Source organism: Desmodus rotundus, chromosome 5 (assembly GCF_022682495.2).
Source record: "Desmodus rotundus isolate HL8 chromosome 5, HLdesRot8A.1, whole genome shotgun sequence".
Taxonomy (NCBI): domain Eukaryota; kingdom Metazoa; phylum Chordata; class Mammalia; order Chiroptera; family Phyllostomidae; genus Desmodus; species Desmodus rotundus.
The window spans coordinates 142872667-142893327 of NC_071391.1; the positions used below are offsets into that span (position 1 = coordinate 142872667).

Sequence of the window (20661 nt, forward strand, 5' to 3'; positions counted from 1 at the left end):
GATGACAACACAATTCTCCTACTTACTCTGCTCCAAACCTTGGAGTAATATCCAAAGTCCTCCTTCCCCATATCTAATAAGTCATGCCAATTCAGCTTTTAAATGTATTTCCTATTTGTCCATTCCTTTCTATTTTTATTGCCACTTCCCTGGTTTAGGCCTTCAATTTTTCTATAGCATTTCTGTCTACAAATTTTCTATTTCTGCCTGCCTTGCACACTTGCTTTTGATCAAATTTCTTAATGCTAAGATTCTGATTGTGTCACTCTTCTTAAAAAACTTCAGTGGATTCCCATTTATTCTGTAAAAATTCAAGCACTGATCAATAAATATGATTTTTAAATTCTAATCTGGGGAATTTATGAAATGCCAATGTGTGGTCCAGAATGTCCAGATGTAGGACCTGTAGTCTGCATTAAAAACAAGTTTCCAGGTGCTTCTGATATAGTTGGTCATCGGTTCACTGGACCCATTAGAATAAAGTACAATTTCTCAGCCCAGCATTTCTTTCCAAGCACCACCTCTTACAGCTACTTGTCCAGCACCACCTCTTACTGCTACTTCTCTACATAGTGCAAATAAATTTCTTGCTGGCTTTCTGAGATCTCCTCATACCTTCCAGGCACACCTTTTAAACCTCGTGACACAGTCTACGAATCCTTTGCACCCACAAGTGATCTCTGGGCTTGATTCTCTGAACTGGCTTACAGCCACATTCTGCCTTATCTCTTAGTTTGGGTTTCTTTAGCTTTCTCTCTCCGCACTCCCAACCACAGAAACCTACTTAGTCCTTCCTTAGTATTCGAACCTGAAAAGCATTTTGAGCTTTGTGGCAAGGGTCTTAAACAAGAATTTGTAGGATTGGGGCCACTGCTTGACTAGATCACTGTTGCATATGCAGTCGTTACTTGTTCCTGGCTTGACGTGTGGCTTCCCACACTTATTTGTGGGTCTCATGAATATAGGAGCGGAATCCTTCCTACCATCTCCCAGAGAACTACGAATCCCAGAGGCTATTGCATGGAATGACGGCGGACGCGGTGACGCAAGGGGGCGTGCCGAGGCTGAGGGAGGGGTCGTCCTGCGGGTGGCTGGAGGCTGGGGAGGCTCTGGAACCTGGGGTGGGAGTGGGAGCATTAGGTGAGCGGAGCCGCCGAGGGAGGGGACGGGCCGCCGGCGCCCAGTCTATGGAGCGGGGTAAGATGGCGGAGGCGGAGAGCCTGGAGACCACGGCGGAGCACGAGCGGATCCTGCGGGAGATCGAGAGCACCGACACGGCCTGCATCGGGCCCACGCTCAGGTATCCCGGGTGCCGGGGCTACCACGGGCGGGCACGAGCGGGACAGGGGGCCAGCTCCCTCGGGGCCGTGCGTCTGGCCGGCCGCCCGCAGGGCCAGCGCGGGCCCCTCCCTTGGAGAGCCGGGCGAGCGACCTCCACCCTGGGCGAGGCGGGTCACCCTCCGCAGCCCCGACGCGGGGTCCATCCCCAATCGCCGTCCTCCACAGCCCAGCCGCCCCGAAGGCAGCTCCTGCCTCCCTCCGGGACGGGCGGCGCTCGTTCTCCCGGCGAGGCTAGCCCTGCGCCGGGCGGCTGGAGCGCGCCGGACACACGGTGGCTTTGCTCAGATCTTCCCCCGAGGACATCGCCCTTCTTCTCTCCCTCCGACTCAAGCCGCGTCCTGCGCTCCACAGAAGCCCTGCTCTTCGGACAACGCAGAGTTTCTCCCCTGTGGGTCTGGTGCTCGGAAATTAAACTCCTGCCTCCTGAAAATCACAACCACTTCTCAGAAATGAGTTCCTGGAAATCCTGGGCCTGGGAGGAAGTTTCCCTCAACCCGTGCCCCTCTCCTGGGAGCGGTGCTGCCGTAACTCTGTCGGTGGGACGACCTCTCCCAGAGCTGCAGCTTCATGGTAGTCTCCCTGCCCAGAGCAGGGTACCCCTCTCAGCCCCGCTACCATTGCTTTGCCCCGGCACCTCTGTGTGTTCGGAGATGTCAAAAGAAACCCCCACCTACTTCATTTACTTAACAAAACTTAGGTATCATTTGCTGTATAGTGAAAGACATTGTATCAAGCAATTTACAAATGTAACTTATTCAAACCGCAGAACAATCCTGTTAGGTACTATTATTACCTTGGTTTTACAGATGAGGCACAAAGAGTTTAAGTGACTTGCCCGAGGTTACTGAGAAAATAAAGTGGGGGAGTGCAGGTTCCTACTCGGCAGTCTGAATCCAGAGTCTATTCTTCGCCACTGCTGTTCTGCCTCGATTGGGATTACCGTCCACCGGTACTGGTTTTGTGAACCACTCACGAAGCCCGATTCCGAGCTACCTTTCCCTTTCCCTTCGGCTTACTGGTGCCCTAGAACTAACTCATCTTCCTCCTTTCTCTGGTACCGTCTGATGTCCACGTAGCCAACAGATAATTAATTGTCTTACCCACCGTACACAGTCTTGGGTTACTGCTTCTCCCTTCAAAGAAGAGTTAGGGTATTAGTCACTGTTTTTTTTTTTTGTTTTTTTTAAATGGGGAGAGCTTCCTTATGAAAGAGTGTTTGAAGGAGGGACAAGCTGGAGACCTTACATCTCCACCTGCACAGCTTCCTTCTCCAGAGCACATTGTTAGCAAAACGTACTATATCCTTGAACATGACAATGCCTAGTAGTTTGCTAGTGAATTACGATTGTGACCATAACGGTCCTCTCTTTATCCCTTGCCTTGGGCTCTTTAGGGTAAATGATCCTCATTCATTATCTTTTAGAAAAACCAGGGACTACTTACTAGTATTATGAGTGCATTGTTAATGGCTATTAATATCTAGTTCTCATGAAACAAGGTGTTGTTAGTTACTGAGCATGCTGTTTCAGTGTTCTACTAAGGAGTGTGGCTGCCGAGCTGCGGTTGGCAGGCAGGCAGAGTCCCCAGCGGAGCAGTTAGCGCTACCAGAGTTTTTAGGAGGGACTCTTTCTCAGACACCATCAGTGTTGACTTGAGCTGGTTGTGGTTTTCCATTGCTGTGGTTCTTGGCTTATATGATAAATGACTTTACTTTGGTGCTGTCAGTTTAGTTTCTTGTGATTTACTATGTTAACCCTCCACCGAATGGTAATGCATATTTTTATCAACTGAATTTTGGCCTATAATTTTTCAAGTATCTTAATATAAGAATATGTGCATTATGGTTCAAATACAAGTTACTCATTCTTCCTGAAATTTGCTTCATTGTTATCACTGAGTTCTACTGAGTTCTTTTCTCATTGGAAAGTGGGGGTCTATGGGGGTAGTTTAATTAAGGGTTCTTTTGCCCTAAATGGACATAGTAAAGAAGCGGGGGTGGGGGGCAGGTTTGAGAACCTCTGCACGTCCTATCAGTTCTAGTTGCTTTTCCCGACTCCCTGCATCTTTGGCAGAGAACCCTAAACCTACTATCAGACCCAGTCACTTGAACATTCTAAAATGCAGGTAGTACCCACTGTCTTTGTCTTTAGTGTAGCGTGTCCCTGCCCATATCCGCTGATGATCTCACCTTTTTTAAAAATCCCGTTCAGACAGCAGCATGCACAGACTTGATGTTTTAGATCCCATGCTTTGCTCTGGATGCACTTCCATCTTCATAATGTCCTGTTTCTCCATCACGTCATTAACCAGGTTTGATTAAAACAGTGGGCTCTCTTCCCTAACTTGACCCTTAACTGTAAATCTCAAACTCCTCTACCCCCCTTCATAGTCTTTCCTCTTCATTGCATCTTTAGAGGTAGCATTTTTTTAAGGCACCCAATTCTTAGCTGTTCCTGTGTTAGGTTTTGTGACTGAAGAGGAATGAAAGAACAGAGAGTAATATTAAATTGATAGCAGATATCAGATTAGTATGTCCATCCCCCAAATTTTTGCTCTTCACAAAAATCCACCTGGCTGCATTTGCCTAACCAGACTCTTCCCTTTGCCAACTGCTACTTGTGAATCAGTACTTACTTTCTTTTCCTGGTGTACCAAATTATTCTTCTAGTCTTATTCTTTTTTTGCTGAGGAGCCACAGTGGCTTGACTTTTTCATTATATAACTGTCCTTATCTTAATCTCGAACAATCATGCAATGTTAGTCAACTCCCCTGTATCGTAAGGGAGTGCCTCTCCTTTCTCATTGTAACTCTGAAAGGCCCAGGCATATCACGCATATAGAAGCTGTTGCCTAGCAAAAGCTTTTGGGAAAGCAGCCATTTCTTTCTTCTCTGTCTTAAAAATTATTTTGTTAGTTGCAAGTCTTGAGTTTTGCAGATAAGAGGCCCATAAGATGTTAGGGGCTGTCTTGTTTTTAAAATATTAATATTGATTCCAATTTGTAGCACTAATGCTACAATATTGATTGCAAATCACTGATGCATAATGGCTCCATATTTTTAGTTTTCAAATTCCATCTCTGTGCTTTTAGTTTTCTCTCATGTCGCTTATTCAGTAGGTCATTTCCTCAATTTCTCTCTAGATAATAGCAGTTAACATTCATTTTTAATTGCTGTTTCAGATTTTCTTTTTAAACTTAAAAAATAAGTTTATTGAAATAACATTGGTTAATAACATTCTATAAATTTCAGATGTACAACATTGTAATTTGCGATCTGTCCTATATTGTGTGTTTATCACCCAAAGTCTAGTTCCCTTTCATTATCATATAAACTCTTTAATTTAACATTGAAATACCAGACCATTTAAAATAGCTTTATTGAGATACAATTCATAGACCATATAGTTCACCCATTTGAAGTGTACAATTCAGTGGTTTTTAGCATACTCACAGTTGTGCAAAAATCATCATGATCTATTCTGGAACAGCTGCATCACTCCAAAAAGAAACTCTCTACCCATTAGCAGTCACTTCTCATTCTGTCTCCCCTTCTTCTCCAGGCAACACTGTACTTTCTGTGTTTATGGGTTTGCACATTCTGGACCTTCATGTACATGGAGTCATACAGTGTGTGCTTCTTTGTGACCAGACAGAATGTTTTCAGGGTTCATCTGTGTGGTAGATTGCATCAATACTTCATTTCTTCTCTTTGCTGAAGAGGTGTTCCATTGTGTGGGTGCCACCCATTTCATGTTTTCTTCAGGCACTAGACGTTTGGGTCGTGTCCGTGTTGGGACTGTTATGAACAATGCTATGAATAATTCGTGTACTAGTTTTTTTGGGGGCATATGTTTAATTTCTCTGGCATGTATACCTAGGAGTGGAGTTTCTAGGGTCATAGGGTAACTCTGTGTTTAACATTTCGGGAAACTGTCAAACTGTTTTTCAAAATGTCTGTACCATTTTCCCTTCCAACCAGCAATCTATAAGGGTTCCAGTTTCTTCATATCCTTGTCAGCAGCTATTATCCTTTCTTGTTTTATCCATGCTAGATGTGATGTTGCGTCTCACTATAGCTTTGATTTGCATTTCCCTAATGGCTAAACTTTTCATGTAATTATTGGTTATTTATCTTTGGAGAAATGTCTATTCAGATCCTTGGCTCAGTTTTTGATTTGATTATTTTTCTTTTTATTGTTGAGTTGTAAGTGTTCTTTATATGGTCAGTCTCTTACCAGATATGTAATTTGCAAATACTTTTTTCTATTGCGTGTGTTGTCTTTTTTCTTTTCTTTTAATTTTTAATAATATTTTATTGATTATGCTATTACAGTTGTCCTACTTTTTCCCCCTTTGCCCCCCCCCCAGCACCCCTCACTTCCTCAGGCAATCCCCACACCTTTGTTCATGTCCATGGGTCATGCATATACATTCTTTGGCTGCTCCATTTCCTATACTGTACTTTACATCACCAGGGTTGTTCCGTAACTACCAATTGGTACTACCTAATCCCCTCACCTCTTCACCCTTTCCCCCAAACCCCCTCCCATCTGGCAACCATCAAAATGCTCTCTGTGTCCATGATTCTCTGTCTCTGTCTTCTTGTTCTTTTAGTTTTTTAAAAAGTATGTTATTTATTTATTTTTAGAGAGAGGGGAAGGGAAGGGAGAAAGAGGGAGAGAAACATGGATGCATGAGAGACACGTCAGTTAGCTGCCTCTGGCATGCCTCCGACATGGGACCTAGGCTGCGACCCAGGCATGAGTCCTGACCGGGAACTCAGCCAGTGATCTTTTGGTTTGCAGGCTGATGCTCAATCCACTGAGTCACACCAGCCAAGGCACTTAGTTTGTTTTTTAGATATAATTGTTGATGGGTATGTATTTATGGCCATTTTATTGTTCATAGTTTTGATCTTCTTTTTCCGAAATAAGTTCCTTTAACATTTCACATAATAATGGTTTGGTGATGATGAGCTCCTTTAGTTTTTTCTTGTCTGGGCAGCTTTTTTCTATTGTGTGTGTTGTCTTTTTCTTCCTTTTTTTTACTTTCCTCTTTTATTTTTTATTTTAATTTTTAATGTCCTTCAGTTCTAAATGATAGCTTCGTTGGGTAGAGCAATCTTATTGGTCCTTGCTTTTCATGATTTTCAACATTTCTTGCCAATCCCTTCTAGCCTGCAAAGTTTCTTTAGAAAAATCACCTGACAGTTTTATGGGCACTCCTTTGTAGGTAACTGACTGCTTTTCTCTTGCTGTTTTTAAGATTCTCTCTTTATCTTTAACCTTTGGCATATTAATTATGATGTGTCTTGGAAAGGGCCTCTTTGCATCCATCTTGTTTGGGGCTCTGTGCTTCCTGGACTTGCATGTCTATTTCCTTCACCAAATTAGGGAACTTTTCTTTCATTCTTTTTTTCAAATAGATTTCCAATTTCTTGCTCTTTGTCTTCTCCTTCTGGCAGGCCTATGATGCAAATGTTGGAACACTTGAAATTGTTGTACAGGCTCATTACACTACCCTCATTTATTTTTTTTAAAGATTCTTTGTTCTTCTCCTTCTCCTTTTTTTCTTCTTCTTTGTTGTGTTTTGCTTCTTTATGTTCCAAATCATTGATTTGATTCTCAGCTTTATTCACTCTACTGTTGTTTCCCCATACATTGTTCTTTATTTCAGTTAGTGTATCCTTCTTCTTTGACTGGATCTTTTTCATGTTGTTGAAATCCTCATTAAGTTCCTTGAGCATCTTTATAACCAGTGTTTTGAACTCTGCATCTGATAGATTGCTTATCTCCATTTCATTTAGCTCTTTTTCTGGAGTTTTGACCTGTTCTTTCATTTGGGCCATGTTTCTTTGTCTCCTCAGTTTGGCAGCCTCCCTGTGTTTGTTTCTATGTATTAGGTAGAGCTGCTTTGACTCTGTGTCTTGATAACATGGCCTAATGTAGCAGGTGTCCTGTAGGGTCCAGTGGCACAGCCTCGTTTATAACCCAAGCTGCGTACTAGAGGTGCATCCTTCATGTGGGCAGAGTTCACCCTCCTCTTGTAGTTGAGCGTTGATTGCTATTGGCAGGTCAATGGGAGGGATTTAGCCAGGCTAGTCAGCTGCAAGGACTGTGTGGCCACTGACCACCAACCTGCGCCCTCCATGGAGGATGAGCTGTGCAGGGGCAGGGTGGTGCTCTGACGTGGTCTGTAGCTACCCACTGGATGCACATGCTCTGGGGCTTCCTGGGTGGTGCAGGCCACACTCAGTCCCTACCTGCGTTTGTCTGGGACCGTTCTACATGAGCTACCAAGCAATCTGCAGATGGCTGCTACTTGTTCTGGGCTTGGAGATTCCCAGGCGAGGCTAAGCTGTGCATCTAGGCTGTTTGCTAGGCTGGGGTCACTGAGAGGCCCCAAGCCCCTTACCAAGAGGTATGGGGGCTGGGGGTTTACTGAGGCCTGCTGTTGCTTGTTTGGGGGAATTGAGGAAGCTGTGAAACATGAGCCAAGACCAACATTTCATATGGAAAAGTCACTGTTAAAAGCTTGTGTGGGCCCATAAATTGGGTGGGGCAGAGCCTCAGGGGATGTCCAGGGTGGGACAGATAGTTTTAACCAGGGTGATGCAGTCTCAGATACAGCACCTGCCTGTTGGCTCTGTGGCTTTGGGGGTGGGGGGTTCAGAAAAGGAAAAATGGCCTCTGCCTGCCTTGCTGCCTGGGAGAAAGCTGTCCCCCAGCTCTTGCCTTGCTGCAAGACACTTCAGTTCCTCCCCATATGCTACTGGTGCCTTTTAAGCTGCTACCGTGGTGCTGGAACTCAGAGGGAGTGAGTCTGAGTAAGTCCGTGTGTGGATTCTTTAAGAGGAACTGCTTGGACTCCAGAAGTTTCTTCCATTGTTTCAATCCCTGCTGGTTTTTGCAGCCAGAAGTTATGGGGACTTATCTTCCTGGCACTGGAACCCTGGGCTGGGAAGCCTGGTGTGGGGCTGGGACTCCTCACTCCCGAGATATCCTTCCCAAAGTTTTATCCACCACACATGGTTGTGGGACCATCCTGTTACTTGTCCGCACCCCTCCAGCACTCTGGATGGATGTGGTTTCTTTAATTCCATAGCTGTTGGATTTCCATTCAACCTGATTTCTGACGGTTCTGAGTGATGGCTCTTCTGTAGACTCGTTGTAACTGTGATGTGGTTGTGTGAGGAGGTGAGCCATGTTTACCTATGCTGCCATCTGACTGGAAGTCCTCTTCTTTTTTCTTTCTCGATGGTATCATTTGTTGCACAAAAATTTTTAATTTTGCTGTAATTCAGTTTATCTATTTTTAATATTTTTGCTTGTGCTTTTGGTTTATCTAGGAAGCCTTCGCTTAACCCAAGACCATGAAAATTTACTTGTTTGTTTTTTCTAAGAGTTTCATAATTTTGTCTCTTACATTAAGGTCTGTGACCCATTTTGAGTTAATTTTTGTATCTAGTAGAAGGGAGTGTCCAGGTTCATTCTTTTACTATCCTGTTGCTATTCTGTTGCTATCCACTTGTTCTAGCACCATTTGCTGAGTGCCCTCTTTTATTTTTTTAGATTTTAGTTAGTTATTTTTCTGAGAGAGGGGAAGGGAAGGAGAAAGAGAGGAAGAGAAACATTGATATGTGAGAGAAACATCATTGGTTGCCTCTCACAACGCCCCCAACTGGGGACCTGGCCTGCAATCTAGGCATAATCTCTGACCCGGGATGGAATCAGGAGAACTTTTGGTTTGCAGGACAGTGCCCATCACAGTGAGCCAACACACCAGTCAGGGCGAGTGACCTCTTTCCTACTCAAGATATATTCCTGATTGATTTATCTTGATCTTTTTACCCTGTAATTTTTATTTCTTATTTGTGGTAGAAATCTAGTAGTCGGGACCCTGTCATTGTGTTTATTTGACTTTGCTATTCAGCCTGACTCTCCTCCTCGAGTGTTCTCATCCAGGAAGAATTTTGCTGTAATGTTTTCAGTTAATGGTTTTCTGTAGCTCAATTTCTACTTTCCATTCTGAGGTCCTGCGTTATGATAAGAATGATGTGATTGCTATCTTAGATCTTAGTGAAGCATTTACTTTAGGGATGTATTGTTTACTTTGGGGACCTTATGGAATTGGATTGTGTCATACTACCGAGTCCTAAGGTTAACATAAAGTATATGAACAATACAGTCTTATCTGTTTAATTATTTGAGCTGTGAAAACATTATGTCAACATTATACAATTTTGGAAACTATTAAAAATTACTTAAAATCTTATAACACAGCTGCTCTTGTTTTGATGCATTTCCTTCTAGACCTTTGCCTTATGAATTTTGTGTTTACAAAGCTGTACTTTCTCACTATTGGTCCATGCTTGGACTTCTTTAATCAATTAATTCTTTTTATAAGCACCTTACCACCTCAGTGGGCATTTTTTCTCATTTATAAAATGGGGATGATGCCATTCACATTGTAGGAACAGTTATTTTAAAAAAGGAGTCTTGCATTCTTCACACTACCTGCTAGGTAGTAGTCACTGGGGTATTATGAGTCCTCTTCTGCCTTTTGTTTGCTGTGTGGCTTTATGTATTTCTGTTTTTGGAGTTATGTTAGTTTAGTGGTTCTTGGCCTTTTTTTTTTTTTTTTTTGCCTGCGCTCACATGTATAAGGGATGTAATAATCATCAGTACTCAGACCCTGGGAGTGCTTATTTTGGGGTAGAGTGGAGAATGGAGGAGGGTGTAAGAAGCAAATTTGTAAAGCCCCTCAGGTGAGTCTGGTATTCTCTGTGGCAATCATTGAGGGGAAAGAAATGATCTCTCATTGCCGATTGCTAGTTTTTTTAGTAGTAGTACCTTTAAAAAATTACAGTTTTACATTCTAATTATAAATGCAAGATAATGACTTTGAAAAAGGTTAAGAGACAGACAATAAATTTAAGCCTACCATCTTTTCACAACTCATAGATTTGTATATTTCTTTTTTACTTTTTTCATGTGCATTTTATTACATTAGGTGTTAATAGAGTATTATCATGTTATGTCTTTTTTAGTTAGCATATTATGTTCAGTTTCATAATTTGTTATATATTTTATAGCTATATCATTAATTTTTTTTTAATTTATTGACTTGAGAGAGAAACAAGCATTTATTTGTTGTTCTACTTATTATTGCATTAATTGGTGGCTTCTTGTATATGCCCTGACCAGGGATCGAACCTGCAACCTTGGCATATCAGGGATGATGCTCTAACCCACTGAATTACCCAGCCAGGGTTGTAGCTGTATCATTTAGTGGCTTCATTCATTTATTCATTTTTTTCATTCATGAATTAATTTGGTCATTCATTCAACAAATACATATTGAGCAACTTCAGTGTATTAGATACTCTTCCAGGCTCTGGGATATAGCAAGAAACAAAGCAGACAAATGTTGCGCTTGTGAACCTTGTGTTCTAGTGGCCACTCACAGAATAAACAAACAGGTGTAGGGTACTGCTGTTGAGTGATTAGTGTTATGTATGATGGGGTATTGTTTTGATTAGGTGGTTAGAAAAAGTTCTGGCAGGGATTTGAAGACAGTAATAGAACAAGCCATGTGGCTCTGGGAGCAGTCTCTTCTTGGTGGAGGGCCTAGTGTCATGGTCCTCAGGAGACACATGAGGGGGGAGGCGAGGGAAGGAGAGTAGCCAGTGCCCAGTCGTGTTGACTAAGAAGATGCTGATTTTCCTCCAGCTGTTATGGGAATGTACAGGAGAGTTTTGAGTGCGAAAGGGCCATGCTCTAAGTTATATTAAACAAGAAACGTTCTGGCTGCTGTGTGGGGACAATGAGGGAAGAAACAGGGAAATTGTCCAAGGGATGTTTGCAAGTAATAAGATGCAAGAGGATGGTTGTGGCAATAAGGTGTGAAGGAGAAGATAATGAAAAATAGTTAGATTTAGAATTTATGTTGAAAGTAGGGACAAAAGATGGGATATTTATGGGGATTAAAGAAGGAAGGAAGTCAAGGATGATTCTAAGGGTCTTAGCCCAAGCAACTGAGTAAATGGTGGTACCATTTATTGGAATAGGAGATAAAGAAGAGCTTTATTTTTCGTCATAGCACTTCCTACTGCCGACAGAAGTGATTTTCGATTGTGTCCTGCACTAGAATGTGTATTCCAGGAGGGGAGGGGTTTCGTTTCTTTTGTTTGCTGCTCTGTTTTGAGAGCCTAAAGAGTGCCTGGCATGCAGTTGGTGCTCAAGAAATATTTGTTGAATGTATTATGAACTGTTAATTATCTGGGTTCATTAACTGACTTGCGAATTAACTGTCTTAAAAATATGACTAGGCTTAAAAAATAAAACTGCTGAAAATCTTGAGAATGTCAACATATCAGAAATGTTTATTTTTTGGAATTACATATAATTTTATAGTTCTTCTTTCTTTTTGTCAAACCAAAGTATAATGTATGACCCCTAAACCCTGTCATTCTTTTGTATATTGTGCAGTGTTGTGAAAGCTTTGCAGATTTAAGTATGATCACTCTAGTGCTTAAAATGTGATAATCTAAGTGTATGTTGTATAAATAAAGCTTAGAATTGACAAAAAGTTAAAATTGTACATTTGGGAAAAGGGGTGGGTAGTGTTAAATGTTTTATTACTATATGGAATAGGAGAGTGAAATGTTTTTGTGGTTTTATAAAGAGAAGTTAGGTTTTATTTTAATAACTCTATTGAGTTGTCAAGCAAATTGAAAAAAAAGAAAAACTGCAAAAAACTCTGTAGCTGATAAGGCAGTGCTGATTAGGTTAAATCAGCAGTGGGGTCTGTGTCTAATTTTATTTGAGCTAAATAAAAACTTTTCTTTGAAGCTCTTCCTTTGGAAGGTTATTCTGATGTGTTATGTGATTAATTAGATTCAAACCACAAAAAAATTAGTAGTTACAGAGAGAAATTAAATGGAAGTGTGACATTTGACAATTATGCTGATGCTAAGTTTCAAGAGTTTGTTATCATCAGATCAAATATATAATGCTTGTGAAACTGATCTGGAAATCTTATATAATACACCTTTGAAAATAAAAAATGAATAGATGGCGGGAGGTTGAGGGTGGAGGGGTTGAGCCAAAAAGAAAAGGAACTCATAGACATGAACAACGGTACGGTGATTGCCAGGAGGAGGGAAGTGGCTGGAGGTAGAAAAGGGTATAAGGGGGATAAATGGTAATGGAAAAAAAATACAATGAAAAACCAAACGAACCCTATTTGCCCTGGCCGGTGTGGCACAGTTGGTTGGAGCATCGTCCCATAACCAAATGTTGTGGATTTGATCCCCAGTCAGGGCACGTACCTAGGCTGCAGGTTCAATCCCCAGTCTGGGCGCACATGAACCCTGGTTCTGGTGCCTACCGGAGGCAACCAGTTGATGTTTTTCTCTTACATCGATGTTTCTTTTCTCTCCCTTCCTCTCTCTCTAAAAGCAAGGGAAAAAAATGTCCCTGGGTGAGGATAAAAAAAAAAACTATTAACAATGAATAGGTAAATTATCTTTATTTGTCTGGGTTTGAAATATTTCATTTAAAAAAATGGAAAGAAAAGGATATGAACCATAGATCTAATAAATACTTTTTTTCCCATTCCCTCTGTTTCCTCATTTTATTAGTTTGTTGTTTATTCTTCTGTTGTGGCTTTTATGCAAATATAAGCATATATAATTTTATTTTCTCCCCCCTTTTACCAAATAAGTACTATACTGTATATATATATAGTTCCGTAGCTTAGTTTTTTACTCAGTATATTTTGGAAATTAGTAGGGAGAGATTTTCCTTATTCTTTTTTACAGCTGCAGAGTATTATGTAAATATACCACGGTTTACTCAGCCAATCCCCTCTTTCTGTGAACTTGGGTTATTTTCAGTCTTTTCCTGTACAAAATAATGCAGCACTTAATAACCTTGACTATTTGTCATTTCTTATTTTATATTTCATACTGTATCTGTAGGATAGATCCCCAGAAGTGGGATTGCCTGTAAATGATGAATGCATCTATAATTTGGTAGGTATTAATCTCTGTAGAGGTTGTGACGTTTTGCTCTCTCTGAACAGTGTGTGAAATTGCTCATTTCTCTATAGCTTTTTTGATAGCATACGTATTAGTCTTTTGAGTTTTTGCCATTGTAGTAAATGATAAATGGGATTTTGATGTAGTTTTCATTTGTACTTTTCATATTATGAGTGCAGCTGAATATATCTTTATGTAGAAAGGCTTTTTGTATATCTTTGGGTGTGTGTGTGTGTGTGTGTGTGTGTGTGTGTGTACTGTTGTTCATGTTCTTTGCTGAGTTTTCTATCAAGTTCTCTTTTTGATTTGGGAGCACCAGGACAGAATCTTTGATAGTTACGCTTTGTTTAAATAAACATGCCAGGAGTGTACAAATTGAAATGAGTTGTTATTACTAAAACAAAGAAACCATTGTTTTTAAGGAACAAAAGCTTCAAACCTGCCTTTCCATTGTTTTAGTCATAAAGGGACATGAATAAACACACATTTTAAAAGAATTTTTAAGAATCTTGTACCAGGAGGCTGTAATAATTTGAAATGAGAAGTTTTTTGGGGGAATGCAGTGATATTATTAGATAATTGTGTTTCACATACAAATAAAAGTCTTAACCAATCAGAGGATTTCAACATTTAAATAATTTTTTACTTTAAAATGTTATGGCATGGCCCTGGCCGGGTATCTCAGTTTAGGTAAGGCATTGTCCCCGTATCCCAGGGTTGCAGGATCCATCCCTTATCAGGGCACATAAAGAATCAACCAATGAATACGTAAAATAAGTGTAACAACAAATTGATGTTTCCTTTTCTCCCTCTCCCTAAAATCAATACATGTAATGTTATGGCATGTATTCTTATATTTACATCATTTCTAGCATCAACACAATTAGCATATGCATTAGTTGCAAAAAGTTAATAGGACATTTCTTTAGTATGGTTTGGGAAATAGTTTAGAATTTAGATGACATTTATGACATAGTTCCAGTTTCTAATATATATATGAATATTAATTAGGTCATTGGGGATAATAAAGATATTTTGGTCCTTTATATCATTGAACTTGTTGATTGTTTGTAGCATTTTCTAATGATGTAATAAATGATTTAATCACCAAAATCAAGCTTTCAACTGAAAGCAACTGAAGAGATAAAATTAGTAAGTGGCTTATCTATGAAATGTGTGAATCTGAGTTGAGAAGTTAAGCAGTGATGACATTTTAAATTTGCTTAGGGGGAAAAAGCGAAAATAATGAGGGGGAAGAGTTAGTAGAAATTGAGTTACACACACACACACACACACCCCTGAGCTTAAACACTTTGAGATGTAAGGTGACTAATAGGTCATTTCTTAGAGATGTCTGCTGTTGCAGTGCTGAAGTAGGGTAAAGCCATTTTTGCCACGTAGTATTATGTGTTGGAGTATTTAGAAAACAAGGAAGACAGTTACTTAAAGATGAATTGATGTTGTATGGATTTGTTACAATATTTTAATTAAGGAGAGTTCAGCTAAAAATAAACAATAATAATAGAATATTTTAATATTTTGGCTATTTTTAAAAAGCAATTTGTGATATTATCTATAAGTTATATGTATATTTAACATTTCTAAATGTCTGCAGAATGGTAAATATTTTCCTTTAAATTGCATGTAACTTAACATTTATATTTTATACCACATTTTGATTATCTTTAAAAAATATTTTATTTATTTATTTTTAGAGAGAGGGGAAGGGAGGGAGAGAGGGAGAGAAACATCAATGTGTGGTTGCCTCTCTAGCACCCCCTACTGGGGACCTGGCCTGCAACCCAGGCATATACCCTGACTGGGAATTGAACTGGTGACCCTTTGGTTCACAGGCCGGCACTCAATCCGTGGAGGCACACCAGCAGGGCATACATATTGACTATTTTTTTTTGAGAGGAGATTAATTTTGTCTTAATTCTGTTTTTGGGTATTCTCAATTTCCTTTCCCTTATTCTGGTTAATTGACAATTGACTATTATTTCTCTCTTTTCTCTAATTTTCCCCTTGCCTTGTTCTAGAAAGGAATTAGATAGTTTCCAAATATATATTTGACTTAAAATATACATATAATAGATGTATCAGAGGTGGTGAGGATATTGGGGCAAAGGGAAAACAAAGGCAGGAAGGAGTATATGAAGTCAAGAGTGCGAGCAGTTAGAAGGTTCATGTTTGTAAACAGATCTTTGAGAACATTTAATATGTCCCAGAAGAATGCCTTTTTGATACACCAGGTGGTATTGAGTCAGAGTGTAACTTCTTAGTGGGCAAGCCATAACTTACTGAACTCCAAAGAGGAAAAGACATGGAGGGAACTTAGATGTGTAAAAATTTGTATTTGAAGATCTGTTCATTTTTTAAAGGTAGGCTATCACTTTGCCTCTAGGCTTTCTAACAAGTAGTACAAAAAATAAAAAAGAGACATGTTCAGTTATTTGAGTTATGGTGTTGTAAAATTAAAAAGCACTTACTTAGGAGAAGCACAGCTGTTCCTGGCTCTAAGTAAGACCAGAGAACTGTTTCTCCCATATGTCCTCACAAAGAAGGCCCTGTATAATGTAACTTTAATATCCACATAGTAAATGCAGCAATATGTGACAGGCTGTTTCCTGTATTGTCCTTCAGTGAAAGCGTATGGCATGACCAAAGCACAGTTTAGTAAAAGCAGTTCTGCAGGGAGCCAAGGGAATGCAGTTCCTTGCTGGTCTTGGCTTCATCAAGGCATAGATTTGATAACATCTATAGTGGTTTGGAAGGTGCATTATTCCTCCCTTCCTTCCTTTTTTTGATCATTGATCATGTTGGGAGTCTTACGAATGCTAGAGACACTTTCCTTAGTAAAATGCATTATGTGTCCAGTCTCTGTGGTTTCTAATCTGGAAGAATATATGTGTTGCATATGCTTTAGTTATTTCTTCATAAGTGCTACTTTTAATAGTCAAGATTTTTAATAAATAATGAGTGCAGGGTCAAAATTATACCCCACACTTTTTTTCTGACTTTTTTTCTGAATGTATTACTTAGTTCTTAGGTAGTATGGGCTATATATGCTTTAAAAAGTATACCTGCTGTGAGTAGACTTAATATATTTTTATGAAAGTCAAAGAACCTGAATAAGCCACCTTATTCCACGAAAAGAAGTGGAGTGAGGGAGAGAACCCAAGGATTGGGCCAAGATTCTTACCTAGCACTTAATAAATGCCTAGCGTCAACACAATTAGCATATGCATTCGTTGCAAAAAGTTGCAAATGCCATTAAAGCCACAATAATTTCATTTGAAACAATCTAAATTTGATGTTAAAACAAAACCCAACCCACATGGGCGATTTAGAAAATTACCGACAAGTAAAATAACAATAGATGATTTATAATTTAGCTGTATAGTTTAGCTATATAGTTTAGCTATATAATTTAGAATGCACTGGCTGGAAAATGTATATGTTATTAAGAAGGTTGTTTATTTGGAATGTCTGGGAACTTCCCTGTTCTAGATTTATAATTAAAAAAACTGAGATGTGTAACTCTCAAGAGCACAATAATTAGTGAAAGAAGTTTAAGCATGTAATGCATGTTTGCATAACTATACTTTAAAACTTACATTACCCAGTGAAAGAAACATCTGTGAGCAAGAACGGTCACAGTGCCACCAACCAGATTACCTTAATGTGATATGTGGTGATGCATAGGGACTGTGACTGTTCAGACACCCACCTACTGCGCAGTCTTTAAGGTGCCACATTGACATGCGTGTTGCGCTGTGGTGGATTTACCTTCACTCAGTACTGTTGTTTGATAATCAGACTGGTCATTCGGTCAGAGCAAAACAATGACATTAACAACAACCTTTTTTAAAAAAGAACAGTTCAATCGTTTTTTGAGTTCAGGTGCTCCAATGTTTTGAATTACCAGATAAATGTTCTATTGTTAGATAAACGATGAATGCCATTTGCCAAAAACTATGATTTGGTTAAAATACAGGCTCTTTCGCTGTATTCATTTTTGATTAAAAAGCTGTGGGTAACATAGGCTTTCAGTTTCGATCCCGTTTTTATACACTTGGGACATGAGAGGCTCCGTGACAAAAGTGTATCTTTGGAGCACTGACATCTTGTTGCAGGTCGAACCAAGCCGAGTGTCTTTGCTCCTTTGTTCTCAGTATCTCTGTTTTCTTTCCTCATCTTTGTTTTCTTTTTGTGTCTCCCTTTTACTTCCTACAGTTTAGAACTTTAAAATATACATTATCTAGTGAAACATCCAAGCAAGGAAGAGTCACACAGTGCAACTACATTTCACTTTCTGGGGAAGCTCTGGTGCCAACAAACAATGAAATTGTAACATGATATTATCAAGCAATATTAATAAATAAGAATAGTAGATATTGAGCTTGACTGACTGTATGTTATGAAGAATTCTTGGTATGGAGTCTTATTTTGGGACATACTTGTTTGTGAAATACATTAAAATAAAAGGAAAGAAGTAAGGGAGCTAGACAAGCAATTTGTTTTTGGTGAGGTAAAAGAATTGTTGACATTTGTAAGGAGAGGATGTGCAAAGAAGATCTTTTAGCATTGGTCTGCAAAGGTAAGAGGAAAGTGAAAGGTGAAGTGAGAAGAGCTCTTGAAATTAAAGAAAAAAGGTTATTAGAAGCACTTTAAATGGTAAATGTGAACCCAACTGTATGCCTTTATTATTTGCTTTTAAAAAATTAAACATTTTATATGAAACAATTGTAGATTCACATGCAGTTTTAAGAAATAACACATACAGAGATTCCCCCGTCCCCTTTACCCAGTTTCCTCCAGTGGTGACATCTTGCAGAACGCAGCGCAGCAGATGAGGATCGAGATACTGTTACTGTCTTGACAGTCAAGCTACAGAACCTTTCCATCACCATGAGGATCGCTCTTCCTGTTGCGCTCTCACAGCAACAGCCACCCCACTTCTGTCCCCACGCCTCTGTAGCCCCGACAGCCCCTGCTCTGTTCTTCATTGCTCTAGTTTTGTCATTTAAAGAATGTTATTTAAGTGAAATTGTACAGCATGTAACATTTTGGAACTGGCTTTTCTCAGCATAATTTCCTGCAGATTCATCCAAGTTGTTGCGATGTATCAGTAGTTTTCTCCTTTTTGTTGCTGAATAATATTCCCTGGTATAGCTGTAGCACAGTTTGTTTAATCATTCACCCGTTGGAGAACATCTGGATTGTTTCGGTTTTGGCTATTGGAGATAAAACTACTATAAACATTTGTGTAAAGGTGTTTGTGTGAACGTATGTTTTAAGTTCTCTCGGATATATACCTAGGGGTGGAATTGCTGGATCATATGGCAACTCTATGTTTAATTTTTTGAGGAATTGCCAAAATTGTTTTCCAGAGTGGCTGCACCATTTTACATTCCCACCAACAATGTATGAGGGTTCCATTTTCTCTAAATGCTTTTCAGTATTCGGTGCTGTCATTTTTATTTTAGCCATTCTGATAACTTGTGTAGTAATAGCTTATTGTGGTTTTAATTAGCATTTCCCTAATTGCTAATCAGGTGGAACATCTTTTCATGTGTTTATTTGCCACTTAGTTGAATTGCCTTCGTGTCTTTTGCCCATTTTCTAATTGAATTATTTTTTTTTGCTGTTGAGTTTTGAGAATCATTTACATATTCTAATACTAGTCCTTTGTTGGATGTGTGGTTTGCAGATCTTTTCTTCCGTTCTGTAGCTTGTCTCTCACCCTCTTCAGAGGGTCTTTTGTAGATCATAAGTTTTTAATTTTGATGAAGTCCAATTTATCCATTTTTCCTTGTATAGAGTGTGCTTTTGGTGTCAATCCTAAGAATTTTTTAGATCTTGAAGATTTTCTCCTGCTTTTTCTTTTTTTTTTTTGGCTCTTTGTGTATTTCTGCATTCTCTTTTCTACTGATCTATACGTCTATTCCTCTGTGAATATCAGTCTTAATTACTGTCTTTTTATAGAATAAATCTTGATATTGGGTGGACTCCTACTTTAATATCAAAATAGTTTTAGCTAGTTTACCTCCTTTGCGTTTTCACATATATGCCCTTTTAGAATATTGTCTATATCTCCACAATTATCCTGGTGAGATTTTGATATAAATTCCACTAAACATGTATATCAATTTGTAGGGAATTGATATTTTTATTTCATGAGTTCTTCCAATTCACAAACATGGTATGTCTTTTTGTTTAACTCTTTTTTTATTTCTTCTCATCAGCATTATGTAGTTTTTAGCATTCACAGTACATGCTTTGCTAGATGTACACTTAAAAGTACTTCTTTTTAACAAATGATATAAATGGTATTTTATTTTTAATTTTGCTGTCAGTGTGCTTATTGCTAGTATATAGAAATGCAATTACTATTCGTGTATTTATCTTGGATCCTTGTGACTGCTGAACTCACTTATTCACATAGGAGTTTGGTTTATAGATTTCCTGGAGTTTCTATGTAGATAATAGTGTCATCTGTAAGTAGGGACAGTTTTCGCTGTCTGCTTTTTCAATCTGTATGCCTTTCCCCTCATGTTCTTTCTCTGGCTAGAATCTCCAGGACTGTGTTGAACTAGACTGGTGAAAGCGGACATCTTTGCCTTGTTCCCTAGGTTCTCTTAGAGAGAGAGCCTAACTAGGCTCTCTCTCTACTAACTAGTTGTGTAGGGTTTTTGCAGATGCTCCTTATGAAGTTGGGAAAGTTCTCTTCTATTCCTACTTTCTGAGAACTTTTTTAATCATGAAAGAGTGTTGAATTTTGTCCAGTGCTTTTACTGCATTGATTGATGTGATCATGGAATGTTTCTTCTTTAGCTTGGTGGATTACATTGATTGATTTTTGAGTGTTGAATGAGCCTGACTCCCTGGAATAACTGTAGCTTAGTCACTGTGTATATTTTTCTTTTTTTTAAAAAGATTTTATTTATTTATTTTTAGAAAGAGGGGAAAGGAGGGAAAAAGAGAGGGAGAGAAACATCAATGTGTGGTTGCCTCTCCAGTGCCCCCAACTGGGACCTGGCCTGCAACCCAGGCATGTACCTTAACCAGGGACTGAACCAGTGACCCTTTTGGTTTGCAGGTTGGCACCTAATCCACTGAGCCACACCAGCCAGGGCTATATTTTTTATTATATACTTCTGAATTCTATTTTTTGCCAATAGTTTCTTAGGGATTTTTTTTTAGTATGTTATTTTTTTATTGTATTTTTTTCCATTACAGGATTTTTGTGTTTACATTTGTCAGGGGTATTGGTC

The 20661-nt window shown here is 39.3% G+C and overlaps 1 protein-coding gene across 4 annotated transcripts in view; it reads left to right on the forward strand.

The window, feature by feature from the left end:
• The first annotated feature begins 1068 nt into the window (after positions 1 to 1068).
• EXOC6B (exocyst complex component 6B) overlaps positions 1069 to 20661 on the forward strand; it is a 542713-nt gene continuing 523120 nt past the window's right edge. For all 4 annotated transcript variants that reach the window (XM_024552690.4, XM_053923770.2, XM_045189356.3 and 1 more), the window contains exon 1: positions 1069 to 1300. In XM_024552690.4, coding sequence (XP_024408458.3) covers positions 1188 to 1300 — 113 coding nt within the window. In that variant the 5' untranslated portion in view covers positions 1069 to 1187. The remainder of the gene's footprint in view (positions 1301 to 20661) is intronic.